At 43.5% G+C, this 19,639-nt stretch overlaps 1 protein-coding gene across 1 annotated transcript in view; it reads left to right on the top strand.

Moving 5' to 3' along the window:
• Nucleotides 1-17,940, top strand: part of yju2 (YJU2 splicing factor homolog) — an 18,941-nt gene extending 1,001 nt beyond the window's left edge. The window contains exons 2-8 of the mRNA XM_060846226.1: nucleotides 2,452-2,552; nucleotides 5,238-5,382; nucleotides 8,318-8,452; nucleotides 8,864-9,045; nucleotides 9,943-10,066; nucleotides 11,939-12,116; nucleotides 17,123-17,940. Coding sequence (XP_060702209.1) covers nucleotides 2,452-2,552; nucleotides 5,238-5,382; nucleotides 8,318-8,452; nucleotides 8,864-9,045; nucleotides 9,943-10,066; nucleotides 11,939-12,116; nucleotides 17,123-17,271 — 1,014 coding nt within the window. The 3' untranslated portion in view covers nucleotides 17,272-17,940. The remainder of the gene's footprint in view (nucleotides 1-2,451; nucleotides 2,553-5,237; nucleotides 5,383-8,317; nucleotides 8,453-8,863; nucleotides 9,046-9,942; nucleotides 10,067-11,938; nucleotides 12,117-17,122) is intronic.
• The last annotated feature ends 1,699 nt before the right edge of the window (nucleotides 17,941-19,639 follow it).

Genomic DNA, 19,639 nt, shown 5'->3' with positions numbered 1-19,639 from the left:
GGGGGGTGAGGGTGAGGGAGGGGGGTGAGGGGGGGTGGGGGTTGAAGGAGGGGGTGAGGGTGAGGGAGGGGGATGAGGGTGAGGGGGGGGGGTGGGGTGAGGGAGGGGGATGAGGGTGGGGGTGGAGGGGGATGAGGGAGGGGAGAGGGTGAGTGTGGGGATGGGGGGTTTGAGGGAGGGGAGTGAGGGTGGGGGGTTTGAGGGAAGGGGTGGGGGTTTGAGGGAGGGAGGAAGGGAAGGAAGGAGGAGGGAGGGAGGGGAAGGAGGAAGGTGGGAATGAGGGAGGGAGGGAGTGGGGAGAGGAGGAAGGGAGGAGGGAGGGAGTGAGGAGGGAGGTAGGGAAGGAGGGAGGGAGGGAGTGGGGAGAGGAGGAAGGGAGGAGGGAGGGAGTGAGGAGGGAGGGAGTGGGGAGGGAGGTAGGGAAGGAGGGAGGGAGGGAGTGGGGAGGGAATAAGTGGGGAGGGAAGGAGGGAGGAAGGGAAGGAAGGAGGAGGGAGGGAGTGGGGAGGGGAGGAGGGAGGGGAGGAGTGGGGAGGGAGAGGGGAAGGATGGAGGGAGAGAGGGGAGGAGGGGAGGGAGTGGGGAGGGGAGGGGGAAGGGGCAGGAGGGAGGGAGTGAGGGGAGGAGGGAGGGAGTGGGGAGGGGAGGGGGGGGAAGGGGCAGGAGGGAGGGAGTGAGGGGAGGAGGGAGGGAATGGGGAGGGGGTAGGGGGCAGGAGGGAGGGAGAGAGGGGAGGAGGGAGGGGGAAGGAGGGCAGGAGAGGGGAGGAAGGATGGAGGGGAACGAAGGGAAGGGGGAGAAAGGAAGGGAGGGAGGGGATGAAGGGGGGGAGGAATGAGGGAGGAAGGAGGGAAGTAGGAAGTGGGGAGGGAAGGAGGGAGGGAGTGGGGAGAGGAGGAGGAGGTGGGAGGGAGGGGGAGAGAAGGTGGGAGGGAGGGAAGTACGGAGGGAGTGGGGAGGAAGGTAGGGAGGGAGTGGGGAGAGGAGGAGGAGGAGGGAGTGGTGAGGGAAGGAAGGGGGGAGGGAGTGGGGAACGAAGGAGGGGAAAGTGAATGAGTTGGTAGCTGGGAGTGAGGGCACTCGGTGACAGAAAATGACTGGGTTAGCTTTACAGCTGTAGTCCTTTAAACCCCCCCAGTATTTTGAGAAGAAATTAATCATTCTTTTTTCCAGCACTCCCTTATTCTGTGAATTGTTACTTATATACAGAATAAATGTCCATTTGTCTTATTTATTTGTGTTGGTGCAATTTATTTGCATAAGTAACAAAATTGGCAACACTTTCAATAGTGCTTTATTGAGCATGTTAGATATTCTAAATATGATTCTTTTTCTATTAGCAGAAATTGTACTTATATTTTCTAATGGGATTTGAGTTCCTTTATATTTGTTTGTTCTTTTAGTGCAGTCAATGCTGTCAAATGATAAGACACAATCCTTCTGTCATGCGGCTCACTCTGCTGAATAAAATAAATTTCAAGTAGATCCAGCAACTCAAATCTCGAGACACTGTATACCACCAGCAATGGTATTCAACCATAGTCTCATTGCTCAGCATATTTCTCATTGTACCATGACCATCAGGTCAGGGGACCAACCCTGGTTTATTGAAGAGTCCAGACATCGCAAAAACAAACCATTAACCTGGTGAAATTATACAGGACTTCTCGCCTTACAAACAGCAGAAACAATATACAGGGATAAGTGATTCCATGGCCAACTAATCCGATCAGAAAATTAAACAACTAACAGGAAGAGAATGTCAGAGCAGGCTTGATAGACTGAATGGCCTACTGCTATTCCTAATTATAAATGGATGTCCCTTTACGTCTGTAGAAACCAATGAAGTTCTAACCTAGTGTGGTAAGGGGCAGTATTTTTGACTCCCATGCCTGTATTTCCAGTAAAGGTCACTGAAGCACTACGTTGCATGCCCAGTTGACAACACAGTCCAGTGTGGTGATCACAACTGTGACCTTTTGACTTGCTTGTCTCATCCCATGCCCCAGGAAAGTCTTTCATATTATCGGCAAGATCTGTTTGTGCTCATGATAACACAGGCCTGTGTTCTGGTCGGATTTTACTGAATTGATTTTGAACCAATTTCATTATTCTTCTTGTTTACTGGTTGCAAGAGTTCTATGTGAAATGAGTCCAGGCAGTACCAGACCAATTCCTAACCTATTGACTGAATGCATGAAATTACAGTTAATTTTGTACTAAGTGGTAGAATCAACAGTCAGGCTAAAGGGTTAAAATGATAAAATTATAGTACTGCTGTGTGCTATTCTGAAGTTTGGACAGTGGAGGGACTCAGTTCACAAGTAAACCAAATGCTTGAATACCTCACTGAATTCCAACATCTGTCACTTTGTTCAGCACACAAACAACCCAGAAACTATTTGATTCCGAAAAGTATCCTGACGAGTGTGTTTCATTTCTTTCCACCAGAAATACTACCCACCGGACTTTGATCCGTCAAAGATCCCAAAACTCAAACTTCCCAAAGATCGACAGTATGTGGTCCGATTAATGGCTCCTTTCAACATGAGGTAGGCAAGAGCTGTTCATCAACATTTTACCTGCTATTACAATTAATTTTGTACACCCTAAAAAATGTTTGCTTACATTGTTTAATGATGTAAATTTAATTTAATAAAGGAAACTGAAGTGTTTGCATTCACACCCAATTACCTGACATGATTTCTCCAGTAGCTTGCACGTCATGTGTCCCAGATTCTATCACAGTGTCTTGGCATCATTGAGTAACTGGGTACTGGAAGATATGTTTCCACTCTTGTGGGTCATTGTGTTAATCACAATTTATGTTACCTGGATTCTTAAATCCTGCACAAAATGATCGTGTCCTGCGCAACAAACCTACAAGAATGGTGAATCAGCATTGATTACACAAGGTGGCAACTTCTTCTACAGCTATTCTCTTAAGGATAAAAAACACATTCACTCAATTTTAATTCTCTGTCCTTCTAGGGAAAGTCTTTAGCCATTTACTTGCTTTCAAATTCTGAACTCTGTGACCCAGTGCTTTTTTGTTGTTATCATTCTTTTTGTGACACAACAGTTACTGTGGTTCAAAGTAATGCAGTGCTTTGAGAGGTTTCAGAGAGCTGTGACAAGGTGGTAATGTAAATGCTTTTATCTTATATTTCAAAGCTCTGGAACTCTTCATGTTCCTTAGCCTTTCTTTCTTTCTGCAATGAAGAAGCTTTTCAAGCTGAGCTTGCTATCAACTAACCATTTTCTCTCGACTGGGCATTTTTCAGCAGTTTTTGATGAGCCAGTAGGTGGCTATAAGTGCTTTCCTATGTAAAGTAGTTCCATTAGTGGTGGTCATGCCCAGTCTCAACCTTCACAGTGCATAATGTGTCCTTCAGAGTTAATACAAAAACCCACCAACAAGATTGTGCTATTCCTGTGTTATTTTGATTGACAATAGCACTTGCCTCTGCTCTAACCGGGCGGTAGTGAGGTCTTCAGCTGCTGGAGATCAGAGTTGAAAGTGTGTTGCTGGAAAAGCACAGTAGGTCAGGCAGCATCCGAGGAGTAGGAAAATTGACGTTTCAGATCGGAGCCCTTCATCAGGAATGAGGCTGGGAGCCTCGGCAGTAGAGAGATAAATGGGAGGGAGGTGGGGCTAAGGAGAAGATAGCTGAAAGTGCAATAGGTGAATGGAGATAGGGGTAAAGGTGATAGGTGGGAGAGGAGGGTGGAGCGGATAGGTGGGAAGGAAGATTGGCAGGTGGGACAGGTCATGAGGTGACATGGTAGCTCAGTGGTTAGCACTGCTGCCTCACAGTGCCAGGGACCTAGTTTCGATTCCAGCCTCGGGTGACTGTCTGTGTGGAGTTTGCACATTCTCCCTGTTTCTGCATGAGTTTCCTCCGTGTGCTCCGATTTCCTCTCTCAGTCACAAAGATGCACAGGTTAGGTAAATTGGCCATGCTAAATTAACCATAGTGCTCGGTGCATTAGTCAGAGGCATTGGGTCTGGATGGGTTACTCTTCACAGGGTCGGTGTGAACTTGTTGGGCCGAAGGGCCTGTTTCCACATTGAATCTAATCTAATCTATTCCTGTTCTGTTGTATTTAGCCATGTAACTTCTAATTTTGCCTGTTTTTCCCAATTATGGGCCTGAGCTTTTTAGAATAGGAATCCCACGTTAGCAATTAATTGATCAAAAAATACTTTTTACAGTTGATTTTTTCCAGCCAAGCAAGGCCTTTACGTTGTACTCTGAACAGACCACATCTTTGATGTGTTCAGGCCTAACTCCAGATGTGGTTCTCAGCATGATGTCACTTACTGAAACCTCTCAATAAGGTCACTTGGAGATGAAAGCTGTGCACTGAGACGCATTCTGTTAAGGATCTAAAGCATTAAGAATATTTTGCTAATTGTTTCTTCCATAAAATGCAAGAAAATTACTATTCACAAAAAAGGATGTAATTAAAGAGGAAAGACTGGGATGATTTGAGCAGATCTATAAAATAATGAAATAATAAAATTGGGCAGATGTCAACCAGTTATTTCAACAGAAATTTGTTCGGAAGCACCAGCGATCATGTTTACAAGTTATGTAAGGACAGAATCAAGTTTGATGTTATTCTTTCTGTCAGAGAATAGCAGAAGTGGGGAAGAAGTTGTCAGCTTGTGTAGTGACTGTTATAGAATCTCCACAGTGTGGAAGCAGGCCACTCGACCATTGAGTTCACATGAACCCTCCGAAGAGCATCCTACCCAGATGCACCCTGTCCTTGCAACTCCCATGGCTAACCCACCGAGCCTGTACGTCCCTGGACACAGTGGGCAATTTAGCATGGCCAATCCACTTAACCTGCTTGAACTGTGGGAGGAAACCCATGCAGACGTGAGGAGAATGTGCAAACCTGACATGGACAATCGCACAAGGGTGGAATCGAACCCAGGTCCCTGGTGCTGTGAGGCAGCAATGCTAACCACTGAGCCACCGTGCTGCACTGTTGATTCACTGTTGATTCACTGTATTCTTTTAAGACAGAAAAGGTCACCTTGTGGAGGCATTAGGTACCCTGTAACATAGATTGTGACTGATTGATGACCTACATGGTTAGGAGAGACATTTTCCAGCTTCTGTGTCCCCAACTGACCCTGTTTTGACTTGTTGTGATGCATAGGACTGACTGTGTAAACAAGAGAGTCTTGTTTGACATTTTCATGTATTCTTCTCTTGTGTTAGATGTAAGACATGTGGAGAGTACATATACAAAGGGAAGAAGTTCAACGCACGAAAGGAAACTGTACAGAATGAAGTCTATCTGGGTCTGCCCATTTTCCGCTTCTACATCAAGTGTACCAGGTGTCTGGCAGAAATCACATTTAAAGTAAATATGTCCATATCTTATCGATTCATTCGTGTGCAGTTCTGTCCGACAAGTGGTATTTGCACTGCATTACTTCAACCAAGGAATGTAATTTTTCTCCAGGATTACAGTAAATTTTGCAGCATATTGTCAGTCCCACCCTGTCTATCATCTTGCACTCCTTGTCCTGATGACATTGATTCCCTCTGTGTATGTATTCATGGACACATACCTTAAGATGCCTTACTTCGGTGATATTTATTCCTTGGGTTGGTGATGGCATTTCCTGTGGTGATGTCATTTCCTGTTTTTTTCTTAGGGGTGGTAAATTGGGTCCAAATCAATGTATTTGTTGATAAAATTCCGGTTGGAATGCCATGCTTCTAGGAATTCTTGTGCGTGTCTCTGTTTGGCTTGTTCTATGATGGATATGTTGTCCCAGTCAAAGTGGTGTCCTTCCTCGTCCGTGTGTAAGAATACAAGTGAGAGTGGGCCATGTCTTTTTGTGGCTAGTTGGTGTTCATGTATCCTAGTGGCTAGTTTTCTGCCCATTTGTCTAATGTAGTGTTTGTTACAGTCCTTGCAAGGTATTTTGCAACAAGCAAAGCTAATGTCATTTACAAAATACCTTGCAAGAACTGTAACACAGGAGTTACAGTGATGCTGCTGGCGGGGGCTAGTGTTGGATGGGGTTGGGGGGCAGACGAGTGGGAGGGATGGTGGGGTTGGGCAGCGGATGGTGTTGGATGGGGTTTGGCAGGGGCGAGGTGGTTGTGGACAGGGTGGCGGGAGCTCATGCACGGTGCTGCTGCTGCTGCCTAGCCTCCTGAATGGAGAGTGGACTTAGCAAGTGCTCGCTGTGTAAATCCCATTGAACTGATTGGGGGACAGGGAGGGGTGGGGAAGGCTTCAGCAATCCTGCACATCCCTTTCACACAAGTGTATGTCTACTCTGTAACAAACCCTGAGACAGAGAAAGGATAAAGGAAACTTCAGAAACCTCTGAGCCCCAGAGGAGATCATTGAATCAATTAACCGAATAATCGATTATCTGAACAAAATAGTGCCCGCCCATCTCTTTCATATAATCGAGATTCCTCTGTGCATTCAAGGCATTCTACAGAGGTTCCAGCTACCTAGTACACTCTGGCTGAAAGATTTTAAACAGTGACATTTCCCCATTCCATCTCTATGGCAACTGCGCTAAGCATTACTCCATCCCTCAACAGGTAGTCCTGTACCTGTACAGCACAAAGGCCTGTTTCATGGATTCAGCATGGACCTCAATAAAATTGCTGTACCTTTCTCCTTACCTGCTATACAAGGGTGTATCCCACAGGATGTGACAACTACCCCATCTTCACCAGTCACCTCAAGGCCAACATATGGAGGGTGTCATACTCTGGGCATGTAGGAAGGATTTTTTACAGGGAGTGCCTTTCTCACCACCAACAGTGAAGGAAATGTTCTTCTTTACAGCCAGAAACGATCAGTTATTAAGTTCTAATTATATCAGTTTGGACACTGTATCCAGCTGTTGGTTCATTAGTTGATACTGAAGGTAAGTGAACATAATTGGTTTCACAGAAAATTCTGTTTTTGAAACTAGAGCTTTGTAGTGATTTCAAATGTACATGATCACAGAGGGAATCATGGCATGTTATTGTTCTCAGCCTACTGTTTGGTGTTACTGCCTTCATGACACTAAGTGTCATGGGATAGACAAACTTGAATCTGAGCTCAGTCAGAATGCAGTGATGTATGGTATGATAGGGGCTAGAGGAAAACTCCACTGAAAAGGTTGCACTGCCAAACTTACGTATTCACTTGCTGGATATGTTGGTGTCACGTTTGACATGTTTCAAAGTTCCATGTGAATGTTGACCATTTGTGGTGATTGGGGTGGGGGAGGTATCTGTGGTGCTAAGGCAGGATGGATCTGAATTAAACTTGAGTTACATGAAGCTTGTCCAAAGTTTTGGCAGTGCAAGCTGCAGGGAGCATGTGGGTTTAGATGAAATCCTTCAGCCCAGCAGTCTTTTGCCTAGGAGCTGAAAGATAAACAAAAGTTCTTTCCCTAAGTCCATAGAAAAGGAGAGCTGGAAGAAATGTTCTCCCAATTTGAGCTGTCTGTCCAGGAGTTGGTGGATCCTACAGTATGGGTTTGCACTCCCCTGTTAATTGTAATCATTGTCCTGCGCTGATTCAGATTGCTTTAATTCAGCAGCATCATTAACCTAGCAAACTGGTGCTGAAGAAAATTGAATTTTCAAGTAGTTAAATTAAGCAAGAATATCGGCAAGGGGACTCAATGGTAGTGCAGTAGTTCTGTTGCTGCATTGGTAATTGAAAGTCTTGGATGAATCCAGAGAATGAGAGTCCAAAATCCTACATTGGTATTTTGAAAACTTCAATTCTGTTTTGTTTTAAGAACTAAAAAGTAAAAGTGACCATACACTTAAAAGCTCAGCTGCCTGACTAACACCGTTTAGGAAAAGACGTCATTACTCAGTCTGTCCTGTGTATGACTCCCATCCCACTCCAATATGGTTGACACTTGAAATGGCCAGAATATAACTAGCAATAACAATAAAACTCAGTCTTGGCTAGTCATTCCTAACACTTGAGAATTTCTATCCCAGTCTACTGTTGTAAATCTTGATGGTAAATGTCATTATTTAATTGTAGAGAGTGTTAAAGCCAAGGTGCAGAGACTATTTTTAAGAACATTTAACTGCAGTAAGCTACGTCTGCAGAGCCCAGGGTTCAAGCCTACAATCACTATTGTATTTTACCATTTAATATTTATGTGCACTCATTATCACTTAATACTGAAAGGAAAGGATTCTTAAAACCGAAGCTCTTTGCTGGACTTGCTTTCTGCTTGAACCAAGGGAATGAAGTTGGCTTGACATGTGGCCGTGTCTTGATTGCTGGTGTGTGTCTGACCTTTTAGACTGACCCTGAGAACACAGACTACGTGATGGAGCATGGAGCGACACGAAACTTCCAAGCAGAGAAGCTGCTGGAGGAGCAGGAGAAGCAAATGCAGAAAGAACGGGAGGATGAAGAGCTGAACAACCCGATGAAGGTATTCCTAACTATTTGCAGTGTCCTGACAGACCCATTCCAGAGTGTATGCTGCACTCTGGCCTCTTGCCCCCTTCATCTAACCTCATTCCTATATCGTTATGTTCCTTTCTCCCTCTTGTGGGAATGAGGTGGCAGTGACATTTTGAAACCTTAATAAATCCGCTTTGTCAAAGTCTTTCCTAGCAGAATATATTGTAAATATTCAATGTCATATTTACTAGTACATTTTGAAACAATGTTTTTATCATTAACAATAAAACCAGAGTTGAAAAAATATGAAAATGGCAGAGGTGTGGGGATTTCAGTATGAGGGTGTGCTGATCAGAAATTCACTCGCGCGAAGGTGAATGGCTGATATGGCCCAGTGATTTCAGCACTCATGGTCTTCCATGTTCATCCTTTTTTAAAGGTTTTAGAGAACAGGACTAAAGATTCCAAAATGGAAATGGAGGTCTTGGAAAACCTGCAGGAGCTGAAGGAGTTGAACCAGCGACAGGCCAATGTTGACTTTGAGAGCATGTTACTGGAGTATCAGAAATATGAGAAAGACCTGAAACGACAGCAGGAGGAGGAAGATGAGCGAGAAATGAAGTAGGCCTGACTCTCCAACTTCAGAATTGTAATGATGGTCATCAGTATTAAGACATCAAAAAGCAGAATGGATGCAGAGGAAAGCTTTCTGCTGAATTAGTTGATCACAGCCAGAGTGTTATAAGGAGGATCCCATGTAGGGTCAGTGCCCTCGGGTTGAACTGGAGATTCTGGGGGAATGAATCAAAGTGCCCATTTTAATCGCAATCCAGAATATTTTTTTAAAAATTAAGACGAGTAGTGAGACTGGGCTCAACTGTGATGCCCTTCACAGTGGAATAGCCTGATCACTGTCTGGATGTGATTGTTTCCACAAAGTACAGGGATGCAGTGATGCCTCAGTGTGAGGTAGAGAAGAGTAATGGGTTACAATCATTATTTCTTCTCTTACCTTTTTTTTCTGTTACCTCAAAATAAAACACATGGTCCTCTTGTAGAGGTTATTAATTTAGAAAATCTGGGAATTTTTATTAGAAATATCCACACAACTCGCTGAGCACCAGATGCTGGTTTGTGTGAGTTCACATTCCAGTCTATATTTCATTTTTGCACTCCGACCAGTAAGTTTGAATAGAACTAAAACGCTGCAGACACAGTGTGTCCCTGTTTTCACTTGTCCGTTGACCAACATTGGAGTGAAGTTGAATATTAACAACTGCACAATATTTTGAATCAGTTTGAGAGTCCTCTCCTTAATTACACTGCTACTTTGACACTGGTTTCTTGAAGTTTGGAATCCAGTCAAAGTTTTGTTTCCTGAACACTAACTCTTTCCCTTCTCCTTCCGATTCTCTTTATCTTTTCCCAATCAAGCATCACTTTGTTTTCCTGTAGAGAGTTACACGTCAGGAATCAGTTCTCTGTGTTGGTTTATCTTGCCTCTTTCTATCCTGAAAGGTCCATGCTGGAAAGTGCCCAGGTGAAGAGAATTCTAGATGATTCGGACTCTGATGAGGAACTCCCTAAACCTTGTAAACTGAATTCGCAGGTCCCTCAGAGGCCCACGGATATTCTCAATGAGGTATGATTTGGATTCCTTTTCAAGTGCTTAAAAGCTAAGAAACGCATTTCATGCATTGTCACAGGCCATTCAACCCATTTTGGCTTGGGACGTCTAGGAAAATCTCCAGCACCCCCCACTTCCTCCCCCCCAGCACCCCCCACTTCCTCCCCCCCAGCACCCCCCACTTCCTTCCCCAGCACTCCCCACCTCCTTCCCTAGTACTCTGTTCAGAATCCTTTCATCTGTAGTGTATTTTTGTGAGCAAATAACTTTTAGATATCAATTCTAAATTCCTCAGTTCCCAATTTGTCTCCTCTTGTTTACAGCTTGATATTAAATGTATTTAGTGTCTCATACCATTTCTAACTGACTTCTGAGGTCCTATCATTCGCCAGTTTTAAGGATAAACTCTTCATCCCTCCAGTCTTTTCACGTATGGCCTGATCCTCTGCGACATTGTGGTCTTTAGTTTGTGTCTAAAATGGAGGGGGCACCAATATCCCATTAAGGAGGTTTGCTAGTGCCACTTCGGGGGTTTAAAGTAGTCTGGCAGGTGGGGAGAACTGAAGCAGTAAGTTGGCATGCGAAGCGATTGAGGAGAAGGTCACTATTAAGTCAAGTAAGTCTCATAGTGAGAACAGGGTCAGGTTAATGAACACAGCATTACTGGCACTGAAGTGTATTTAATGCAAGCAGTAACAGGTAAGGCAAATGAGTTTAGAGCCTGGATTAGTACATGGAACAGCAGTGTTGTAGCCACAAGACAAATATGGTTAAGAGAAGGGAAGGACTGACCTCTCAATGTTCCAGGGTTTAGATGTATCAGGCGTGATATAGAAGGGATGGGGAAATTTAATTACTGATTTAAGAGAATGTCACAGCTCCACTGTGGTTGTACACCATAGTGCATCTCAGCATTAAGTGGCATCATTGATGCCCACAATGCTGTTGGAACTGTGTACAAATGGAGGGGCCTAATCATGATGGTGGGTTTATACAGTGAGACCATATGAGTAGAACTCAGGAATAAGCAAAGTGCAACACTATGATGGGGTTATACTATAAGCTTCCCAATAGCCAATGAGAGATAGAGCAACAGATACGTAGTTGTGTTAAATTAGCTTGCCGATACTCTTAATATTAGAGTGCATATGTGAAGCATGGTGACAAGCAATGCTGCAAAATAAAACATAAAACACTCAGTTAGTCAGTTAGTATAGTGCAGAGAGTAGGAGAGTTAATGTTTCAGGGAATGTCCTCATGGTGAACCTTTGTCTTGGCTGAGTATTTGCCTTTCGAGGAACATCACTAAATTGATTTGATCATTAGTGTGCTGCTATTTGTGGAACCTTGCGAGGCCAGTTTCCATTCTGAGGAAAAGGATATCGGCCTGAAATGTTAACTCTCCTCTAATGCTCCTTGACTTGCTGACTGTTTCCCACTTTTGTGATTTTTGTTTCTGATTTCCATCACACACAGTATATTAATTTTGTTCAGTAAACTGTCTGTACCCATGTAAAAGAGCCTTTTTAAGAAAGAATGTAAGAAATTTGGAGGAGGTGAGAGGAAATGAATTGACTGATAATCCTGTAACACTGTGATTGATGGATCAAAGAAGTAGCAGAATAGAGCAGCTTTGACGAACATTAACTGGACCTTAAAATTTGGTCTTGCTTGCTCTCCATAGATGCTCCCAGACTTGCTGAGTTTCACCAACAATTCCTGTTTTGTAGCAGAGTCGAGGAGTTGCCTATGGTATCCACGCTAGACTCAATGTCTGTAAAGTCCATACACTATTTGCAGGAGTTGAAAATGTGTTGCTGGTTAAAGCACAGCAGGTTAGGCAGCATCTTGGATTTGTGGTTTTAGTTTTATTTTGCTTTACAACAGAATACTGATCATCAGAGTAAAAAACTGAAGGCCGAGAGTTGGGAGAGGAGTGTGGGAAAGTTCAGTGGAAATCTTCATCTTTCTGGCTTGGTGGTGAAGAAGCCACAGACCAAACAAGCGGATTCAGCCAGCCTGAGGGGAGGAGATACTTCCCAGAAAGACTCCCCAACAAGCAATGGTGAGAACTCCGTGCAAAATATTGAGATTTTCGGTTTTATTATATTTGCGAATCGGCTAGTTTTTGTTTGATCTCATTTTAAACAGAATTGAGTATGTGTCAAACTCTTGCAGTTCATTTACTTATCCAGGCACTCTGCGGCTCTCCAGTGAATGTTCCTATCAATAGCCCTCCTTTGCTTTGAATGCCCAAAAATGTCTCTAATCTTCTATGATGCACAATCATGACTATCTTCATGCCTCTGACGTCTGATCAGCCTGGGATCCTCAGTTTGTAATATTCGCTCAAAGTCAGCGGAAACCGCTCTTGAATGCAAATCTGAACTAACTCCCTAGTGATGCATCGTCAGAGCAGTCAGAACTGTCAGGTTTGCTGTTCTTGGGATGGAACATCAATGCATTTTGGGAAAGCAAATCTTAGCAGGACATAATGGCAAGGTCCTGGGAATGTTGCTGAACAAAGAGACCTCGGAGTGCAGATTCATAGCTCCATGAAAGTGGAGTCTCAGGTAGGTAGGATTGCGAAGAAGGTGTTTAGTATGCTTTTCTTTATTGGTCAGAGTATTGAGTAGGGGAGTTGGGAGGTCATGTTGCGGCTGTGCAGGACATTGGTTAGGCCACTGTTGGCAATTGTGTGCAATTCTGGTCTCCTTCCTATGGGAAAGATGTTGTGAAACTTGAAAGAATTCAGAAAGGATTTACAAGGATGTTGCCAAGGTTGGAGGATTTGAACTATAGGGAGAGGCTGAATAGGCTGGAGCTGTTTTCCCTGGAGCATTGGAGGCTGAGGGGTGACCTTATAGAGGTTTACAAAATTATGAGGGACATGGATAGGATAAATAGACAGTCTTTTTCCTGTGGTCGGATGAGTCCAGAACTAGAGGGCATAGGTTTAGGATGAGAGGGGAAAGATATAACGGGGCAACTTTTTCACACAGAAGGTAGTGCGTGTATGGAATGAACTGCCAGAGGAAGTGGTGGAGGCTGGTACAATTGCAACATTTAAAAGGCATCTGCATGGGTATATGAATAGGAAGGGTTTGGAGGGCTTTGGGCCAGGTGCTGGCAGGTGGAACTAGATTAGGATGGGATATCTGGCTGGCATGGATGGATAGGACCAATGCGGATACATGCTGTACATCTCTATGACTTTATGACTCATCTGAGCCTCATAGCCCCTCTTTGGTGTGATACAGATGACCTGTAGAAAGTCTCGGTAAAAAGCAAAGTTTTCTCAGGTGCTCGTGCCTTGATTTATCCGATAGTCAACATCATTACCTTGGCCCACCTGTTTCTTTTCGATTTTTCAAACTTCTCTTCAGTTGAATCCTCCCTCTTTCTCTCCACCTCCTCTGACTAATTAGGTTAATTCTCTATCTACAGTTCTAGTTGTATTATTCGCCAGGACACTGGGCTCAGCATGGCTCAGATGAAGCCAACTGACCTGACAATGCCTCATGAATCAGAACTTATTACTCCCACACCAACCTTTGAGCTGCGCTTTTATATTCCTAATTTTAATTACTTTGCGTCAATTTGCACATGACTCAGATGGTAGTCCCAAGATTATTACCTTTGTGCTTCCACTTTTCAGTTTAGCCCCTGAGCTGCTCTTTATCCCTCAGCAGGACCTCTGTCCTACTTTACCTACGCTATTGATACCTGCATGGATCCTACCCCTCAAGCCCAGAGAGATGTCCTGAATCTTGTCACCAGGTAGGCAACACAATCTTTAGGACTCCCTGCCTTCATTGCAAAGAACATTGTCTCTTCCCTGAACATGTTACTCCATATGACTACTACATTTCCCTTGACTCTCCTCAAATGAATGGCGCTCTGGAACACATTGCTGTGGTCACTTTGCTCATCCTCTCTGCGGTCTATGGCCTCATCCACACTAAGAGAAAAAAAACCTTGTACCTATTAGATAAGGGCACTGCCTTCACCAGGCTAAATTCCAGATTGCACACCTGCCTCATGCACAATCACATCCTCGTGTCCGTGATCAAAGACCATATTTGATGTAATTAATCTGAAGGGTATGACTGTCTCCTGAAGCAGAGTCGAAGTACCTGCCCATCTCTTTGATGTATTGCAGTGCCCACAGCTCCTACTCCGACTCCGACTCTGTTCATCAACTTGGAGCCAGAATTCTTTGGGCAGCCTGCACTTGCTGTAGATGCGGTCAATATGAGTCACACTGACATCCACTCACTCCCTCATACGCCAGTTGGAACATGTTGCCTGCCCAGTGTTCTCTGTTTAATGAATTAATTTGTGTGGTAATTTTTTAAAAAGTGAATTTCTTAACTGTATACTTCAGCTTCAATAAACTTTCCTGATTTAAACCAATTGAGAGACATTGAAGAGGCCAAGACCCCAAGGGATCCTTCCATATCCATCAGAAATTTACCTCTACCTCTACCAATGTTATCTACTGCATCCATTGAGTAAAAAATGAGGTCTGCAGATGCTGGAGATCACAGCTGAAAATGTGTTGCTGGTCAAAGCACAGCAGGCCAGGCAGCATCTCAGGAATAAGGAATTCGACGTTTCGAGCATAAGCCCTTCATCAGGAGCACCGGTGTGGTCTCCTCTACATCGGGGAGACAGGACACCTTCTTGCGGATCATTTCAGAGAACATCTCTGGGACACCTGCACCCACCAACTCCACCATCCCGTGGCTGAGCACTTCAACTCCCCCTCCCACTCCATCAAGGACATGCAGGTCCTGGGCCGCCTCCACCACCAAACCATTACCACCACTTCATATTCCGCCTTGGAACCCTGTAACCACATGGGATAATTGTGGATTTCCACAATTTCCTCATTTTCCCTCCCCCAACATTATCCCAATCCCCAGCCTCCTGCTCAGCACCACCCCTCCAGACCTGTCCATCACTCTGCCCTCTGATCTATCACCTTCTCCCTCACCTTTATCCACCTATTGGTTTTTTAGTTACCCTCCACCACTCCCCATTTATCTCTCAGCCCTGATCCACAAGCCTCATTCCTTATGAAGGGCTTATGCCCGAAACGTTGACTCTCCTGCTCCTCGGATGCTGCCTGACCTGCTGTGCTTTTCCGGCACCACACTCGTGAGATGGAAGAAATACCTGCCAAACACCCACTTGTAGGACTGTTTTGAGGGGGCTCTGTCCTGCTGATTTTTATCTCCTGTCAATACTGCCCTTCTCATACAGGTCTGCTATTCTCTGTGTGGAGCTGAAACGTTTCATACATTACAGCAGTAACTACACTTCTAAAGTATTTAGTGGGATGCCTTAAAAGTGAGAAAGATGCTGTCTAAAATACAAGTCTTAATCAGTGGTCAAAATTTGTAAATCTGTTTCCACTTCAGAAATAAAGCCTGGATAAATGTGGGCAATGGAAGAGTTGAACACAGCTTCCAGTGTTGATCCTTAGGCTCTGCGGTGCTGTGTGATCACAACATCAAGTGGCATCAGTGATCTTGCCCACAGTAATGTTGGTCCTGTGTATGAGTAGAAGGGTCTGTTCATGATGGTGAACTCTTGCTGTAAAGGGAACTTGTGCAAATGTGGGGACGAGGACAGTTTTGAGATGTGACGTCCTCATGATAAAACAGCCAGTGACACAGGAGACAGGTACAAGATGGTACCAAGAATCTGTGGAAATGCAGCAGGCAGGAAAACTTGAAAGGGTTTCACAATTCTATACTGCTTGTTACATCCTGGGGACCTACTAAAGTGCTTTGCATTTAACAAATGTCTGTCAAAGTCAATAATATTGGTTGAAACTGACGGGAAATGTGCACAATGAGGTTTGTACAAACAAAAATGTTCATTTAATTTTTTTTAAGTGATGTTGACTGAGAAAATGATTTAGAAATTAGAATTAGAATTCTTACAGTATGAAACAGGCCCTTCAGCCCAACAAGTCCACACGGACGCTCCAAAAGGTAACCCACCCAGACCCATTCCTCTACCCTACGTTTACCCCTGACTAATGCACGTAACCTGCTAATGTTTAGACTGTGGGAGGAAACCGGAGGCACCTGGAGGAAACCAGCGCAGACACAGGGAGAATGTGCACACTCCACACAGACAGTCACCCAAGGCTGGAATCAAACCTGGGTCCCTGGCACAGTGAGGCAGCAGTGCTAACCACTGAGCCACCAAAGGCCCCCCCCTAGGCAATTTTAAGATTTTCATATAATGCATGGGTAGAATGTAATATAATTCACATCATTTTATGACTGTTCAGAGAGACTACCAGGGTCACAATGACCATCTCACCTCAAAGGTAGCTCCCCTCAGAATGTTGCACTCAGTCCATATCACAGTGAAATACTCATGGGCTGGCTGTATTCCATAACTTTGTGAATGGTTGACTGAGAATACTGCTACTTAATCTAGCCATGACTGTACTGGAAGTGCCAATCTGGGAGACATCTAAAAATGTTCACCCTTAAACTTGAGAAGGTGCAGGAAAGTTTTACAAGGATGTTGCCAGGATTGTTTTCCCTCGAGCTTCGGAAACTGAAGGGTGACTTTACACAGGTTTACAAAATCATGAGGGGCATGGATAGGGTGAATAGTCAAGATCTTTTTCCTAGGGTGGGGAAGTCCAAAACTGGAGGATCTAGGTTTCAGGTGAGAAGGAAAAGATTTAAAAATGAGTTGAGGGGTAACTTTTTCACATAGAGGGTGCGTGTATGAAGTGAGCTGCCGGAGGAGGTGGTGGAGGCTGGTACAGTTACAACGTTTAAAAGGCACTTGGATGGGTATATGAATAGGAAGGGTTGAGAGGGGCATAGGCCAAATGTTGGCAAATGGGACTAGGTCAGATTGGGATGTCTGGTCAGCATATGAGTTGGATCGAAGGGCCTGTTTCCATGCCGTATGACTATGAAAATCAAGTGAGGCAGAAATCAATTTCTGCACCAGAATAGTGACTCAGACAAGTCATACATTGAATTGTTAACTCTTAAATATCTGTAATACATTGTTACTTTCATGTTCTAGGTAGCAACGATCAGAATTCTGTGGTGTCACCTCCTTCAGCAATGTTAACAGAGTCATGCCCACAAGTACAGCAAGTATCAACAGTCCGTAATTCCTCTTTAAGCCTTCTGGGGGCGTACTCTGACAGTGAAGGAAGCAACAGTGATTAAGCATTGTGCTTTTATTCAGACTGCATTCGACCTCTTTCAAGAGAGGAATAATTCAAACTAATGCTATGATGGTTTTTCTGTATTTCTGTAAATAGTTGTCGGTGTGGGATTTATTTCTTAATTTAACATTCAGAATATGTCCATAGTTTCTCCCACTATCCTTTCCAATGTTGTGAGTCTCGATATTCCTTATTTAACAGAAAGCTATATTTTTCTGTTGTTTAATCATATAGCAGGCTTCCACAAACACACAATACGAATACCGATGGGGTGGCTGTTTACTGTACATTATAAAAATTCCAGCAGTAATGGAGGCCGTTCATCACAGTTATTATACTTGCTCATGCGCCAGTCTCCTATTCGTTCATCCAGCAAGGATCTGGCTGGCATTGTAAACAATGCCTGGAATCCTTGATTCTGTGACTTAATGCCACAGGTTGCTGAATGTGAACAGTGCCTGCTTGAAGAAATTCCTGACTTTAGTTTTATTTTAAATCTGGTGTGCATCTCCATTCTTCCCCTACATTGTTAATGGATATTCTACAATGAAAAAATTCAAGTGACAGACATGCCACATTTCAAAGTGGATTTTCACCCCTACTGTGCAGTTTCTTCTGCTGTGTACATTTTGTTGAGAGATTACATTAATTTTTAATTTTGTATATTAAGTGCTGTATTTTTAAAATCTATAATAAAAGTTTCTTTTGTGAATGCGAATATTAATTATTGACGTATAGGTATTCATATGATCATGGCTTGTAAACTGTGTAACAATAATATAAATATCTCATACAAAATTGAAATATCTATATTAAATCCAACATGTCATATATGCAATTCATTGAAACATTAGAAGTAGCTAGAACCCCTTGGCTGAAGAGATAATAGGTCTTCCGTGTTGAACGGTGTCATGTTGGATGAATTTTGTGGTATTTTGTAGCCACTGTATACGCAGCCATTGATTTTATTTTTGCAACTTGCATCTTTAATTCCCAAAAAGAGCTAGCTTTTATATCTTGTTAACATGTTTTTAACATCAAAATCTCTCCCCAAAGCAAGGAAATTATAATGAGCAATACAAAACACTGGTTCAGCTTGAACAGAATGACAGAAATATTATGTTCTGGGAGGTGGCCATTCAGCCCATTGTGCCCATTACCAAGTCCGTGTCTATTATCCAGTGCCAATCTCCGACCTTTTCCCCATATCCGTGCACACTTCTACTATCCAAAAAAAAATCCTATGCCTGCTTGAATGCTCAATGGAACTGGAGTATTAGGAACTTATTTTAGGAAACATGTGAAGATATTACAGAAAAGATTCACATCTGGTTCCAGCAGTCACAGTTTGTCACGAGGCACACAATTTCTTAGACTTATGATTTCTCACAAGAGTTCTGAAATCTCAGGGTTTATCTACTGCTGCTTTTTGCTCAGGGGAACCAAGAAGCTGATTCTGAGCAGTTCTCCAGGGCTGAGACGTTGCTGCTGACTTGTCACTGACCCTAACGCTCAACGAAGAAATGACACTGAACGTTACTAAAGCTGTATCTCAGTTTCTATTATGCCATTAATAATACTAATTAAATAAATGATTGCAACATTCCTGTGTTGTTGAATGGCTTATAAAGTCTCTGACACTCAACTTTGCATAAAATATGCATAATGTGCCAGTCTGCATATTGAGTTTAAGCATATAAAATAGAACACTTTATGATATAAACTGATTTATGATGAATTATGTTGAAATTTATAGATGCATGATTTAAAATGTTAAGATACTGAATATAATTTTCGCCAAGCAATCCATTGAGAAACTAGGAGAATAGTTAATTTTGTGTCAGTATGATTAAGTGTTATAGGATAGTCATGGCAATTTTATTTCCATCTGTGTACATGGCTCCCTGTTAATAGGATGATTTATTGATGGGCGGTTAACACCATTGGTGGTATTTTCACAAAAGCGACCGATTTTCATTTTGAACTTCTGGCAGAGAGTATGTCATGTGATAAAGTTAACTCGCAAAAACTGAAATTGCTGGAAAATATCAGCAGGTCTGGCATTATTTGTGGAGTGAAATCAGAGTTACGTGACCCGCCCCTGTGTTCATAACTGATAAATGTACTTTGTGTATGTCCTGATGTGAGGTGACACGATGGTTCAATGGTTAGCACTGCTGCCTCACGGTGCCAGGGGCCCACGTTTGATTCCACCCTCAAAAAGGCATTTGGATGGGTACATGGAGGGCCAAAAATGCTGGAAAATGGGACTAGATTAATTTCGGATATCTGGTCAACATACACAAGTTGGACCAAAGGGTCTGTTTCTGTATCGTATATCAGTGACTTGAGTGACTGTGCGGGGTTTG

The sequence above is a fragment of the Hemiscyllium ocellatum genome, chromosome 28 (genome assembly GCF_020745735.1).
Source record: "Hemiscyllium ocellatum isolate sHemOce1 chromosome 28, sHemOce1.pat.X.cur, whole genome shotgun sequence".
NCBI lineage: Eukaryota > Metazoa > Chordata > Chondrichthyes > Orectolobiformes > Hemiscylliidae > Hemiscyllium > Hemiscyllium ocellatum.
The sequence above is the reverse complement of the archived record's forward strand: the minus strand, read 5'-3'. Positions and strand labels throughout refer to the sequence as shown.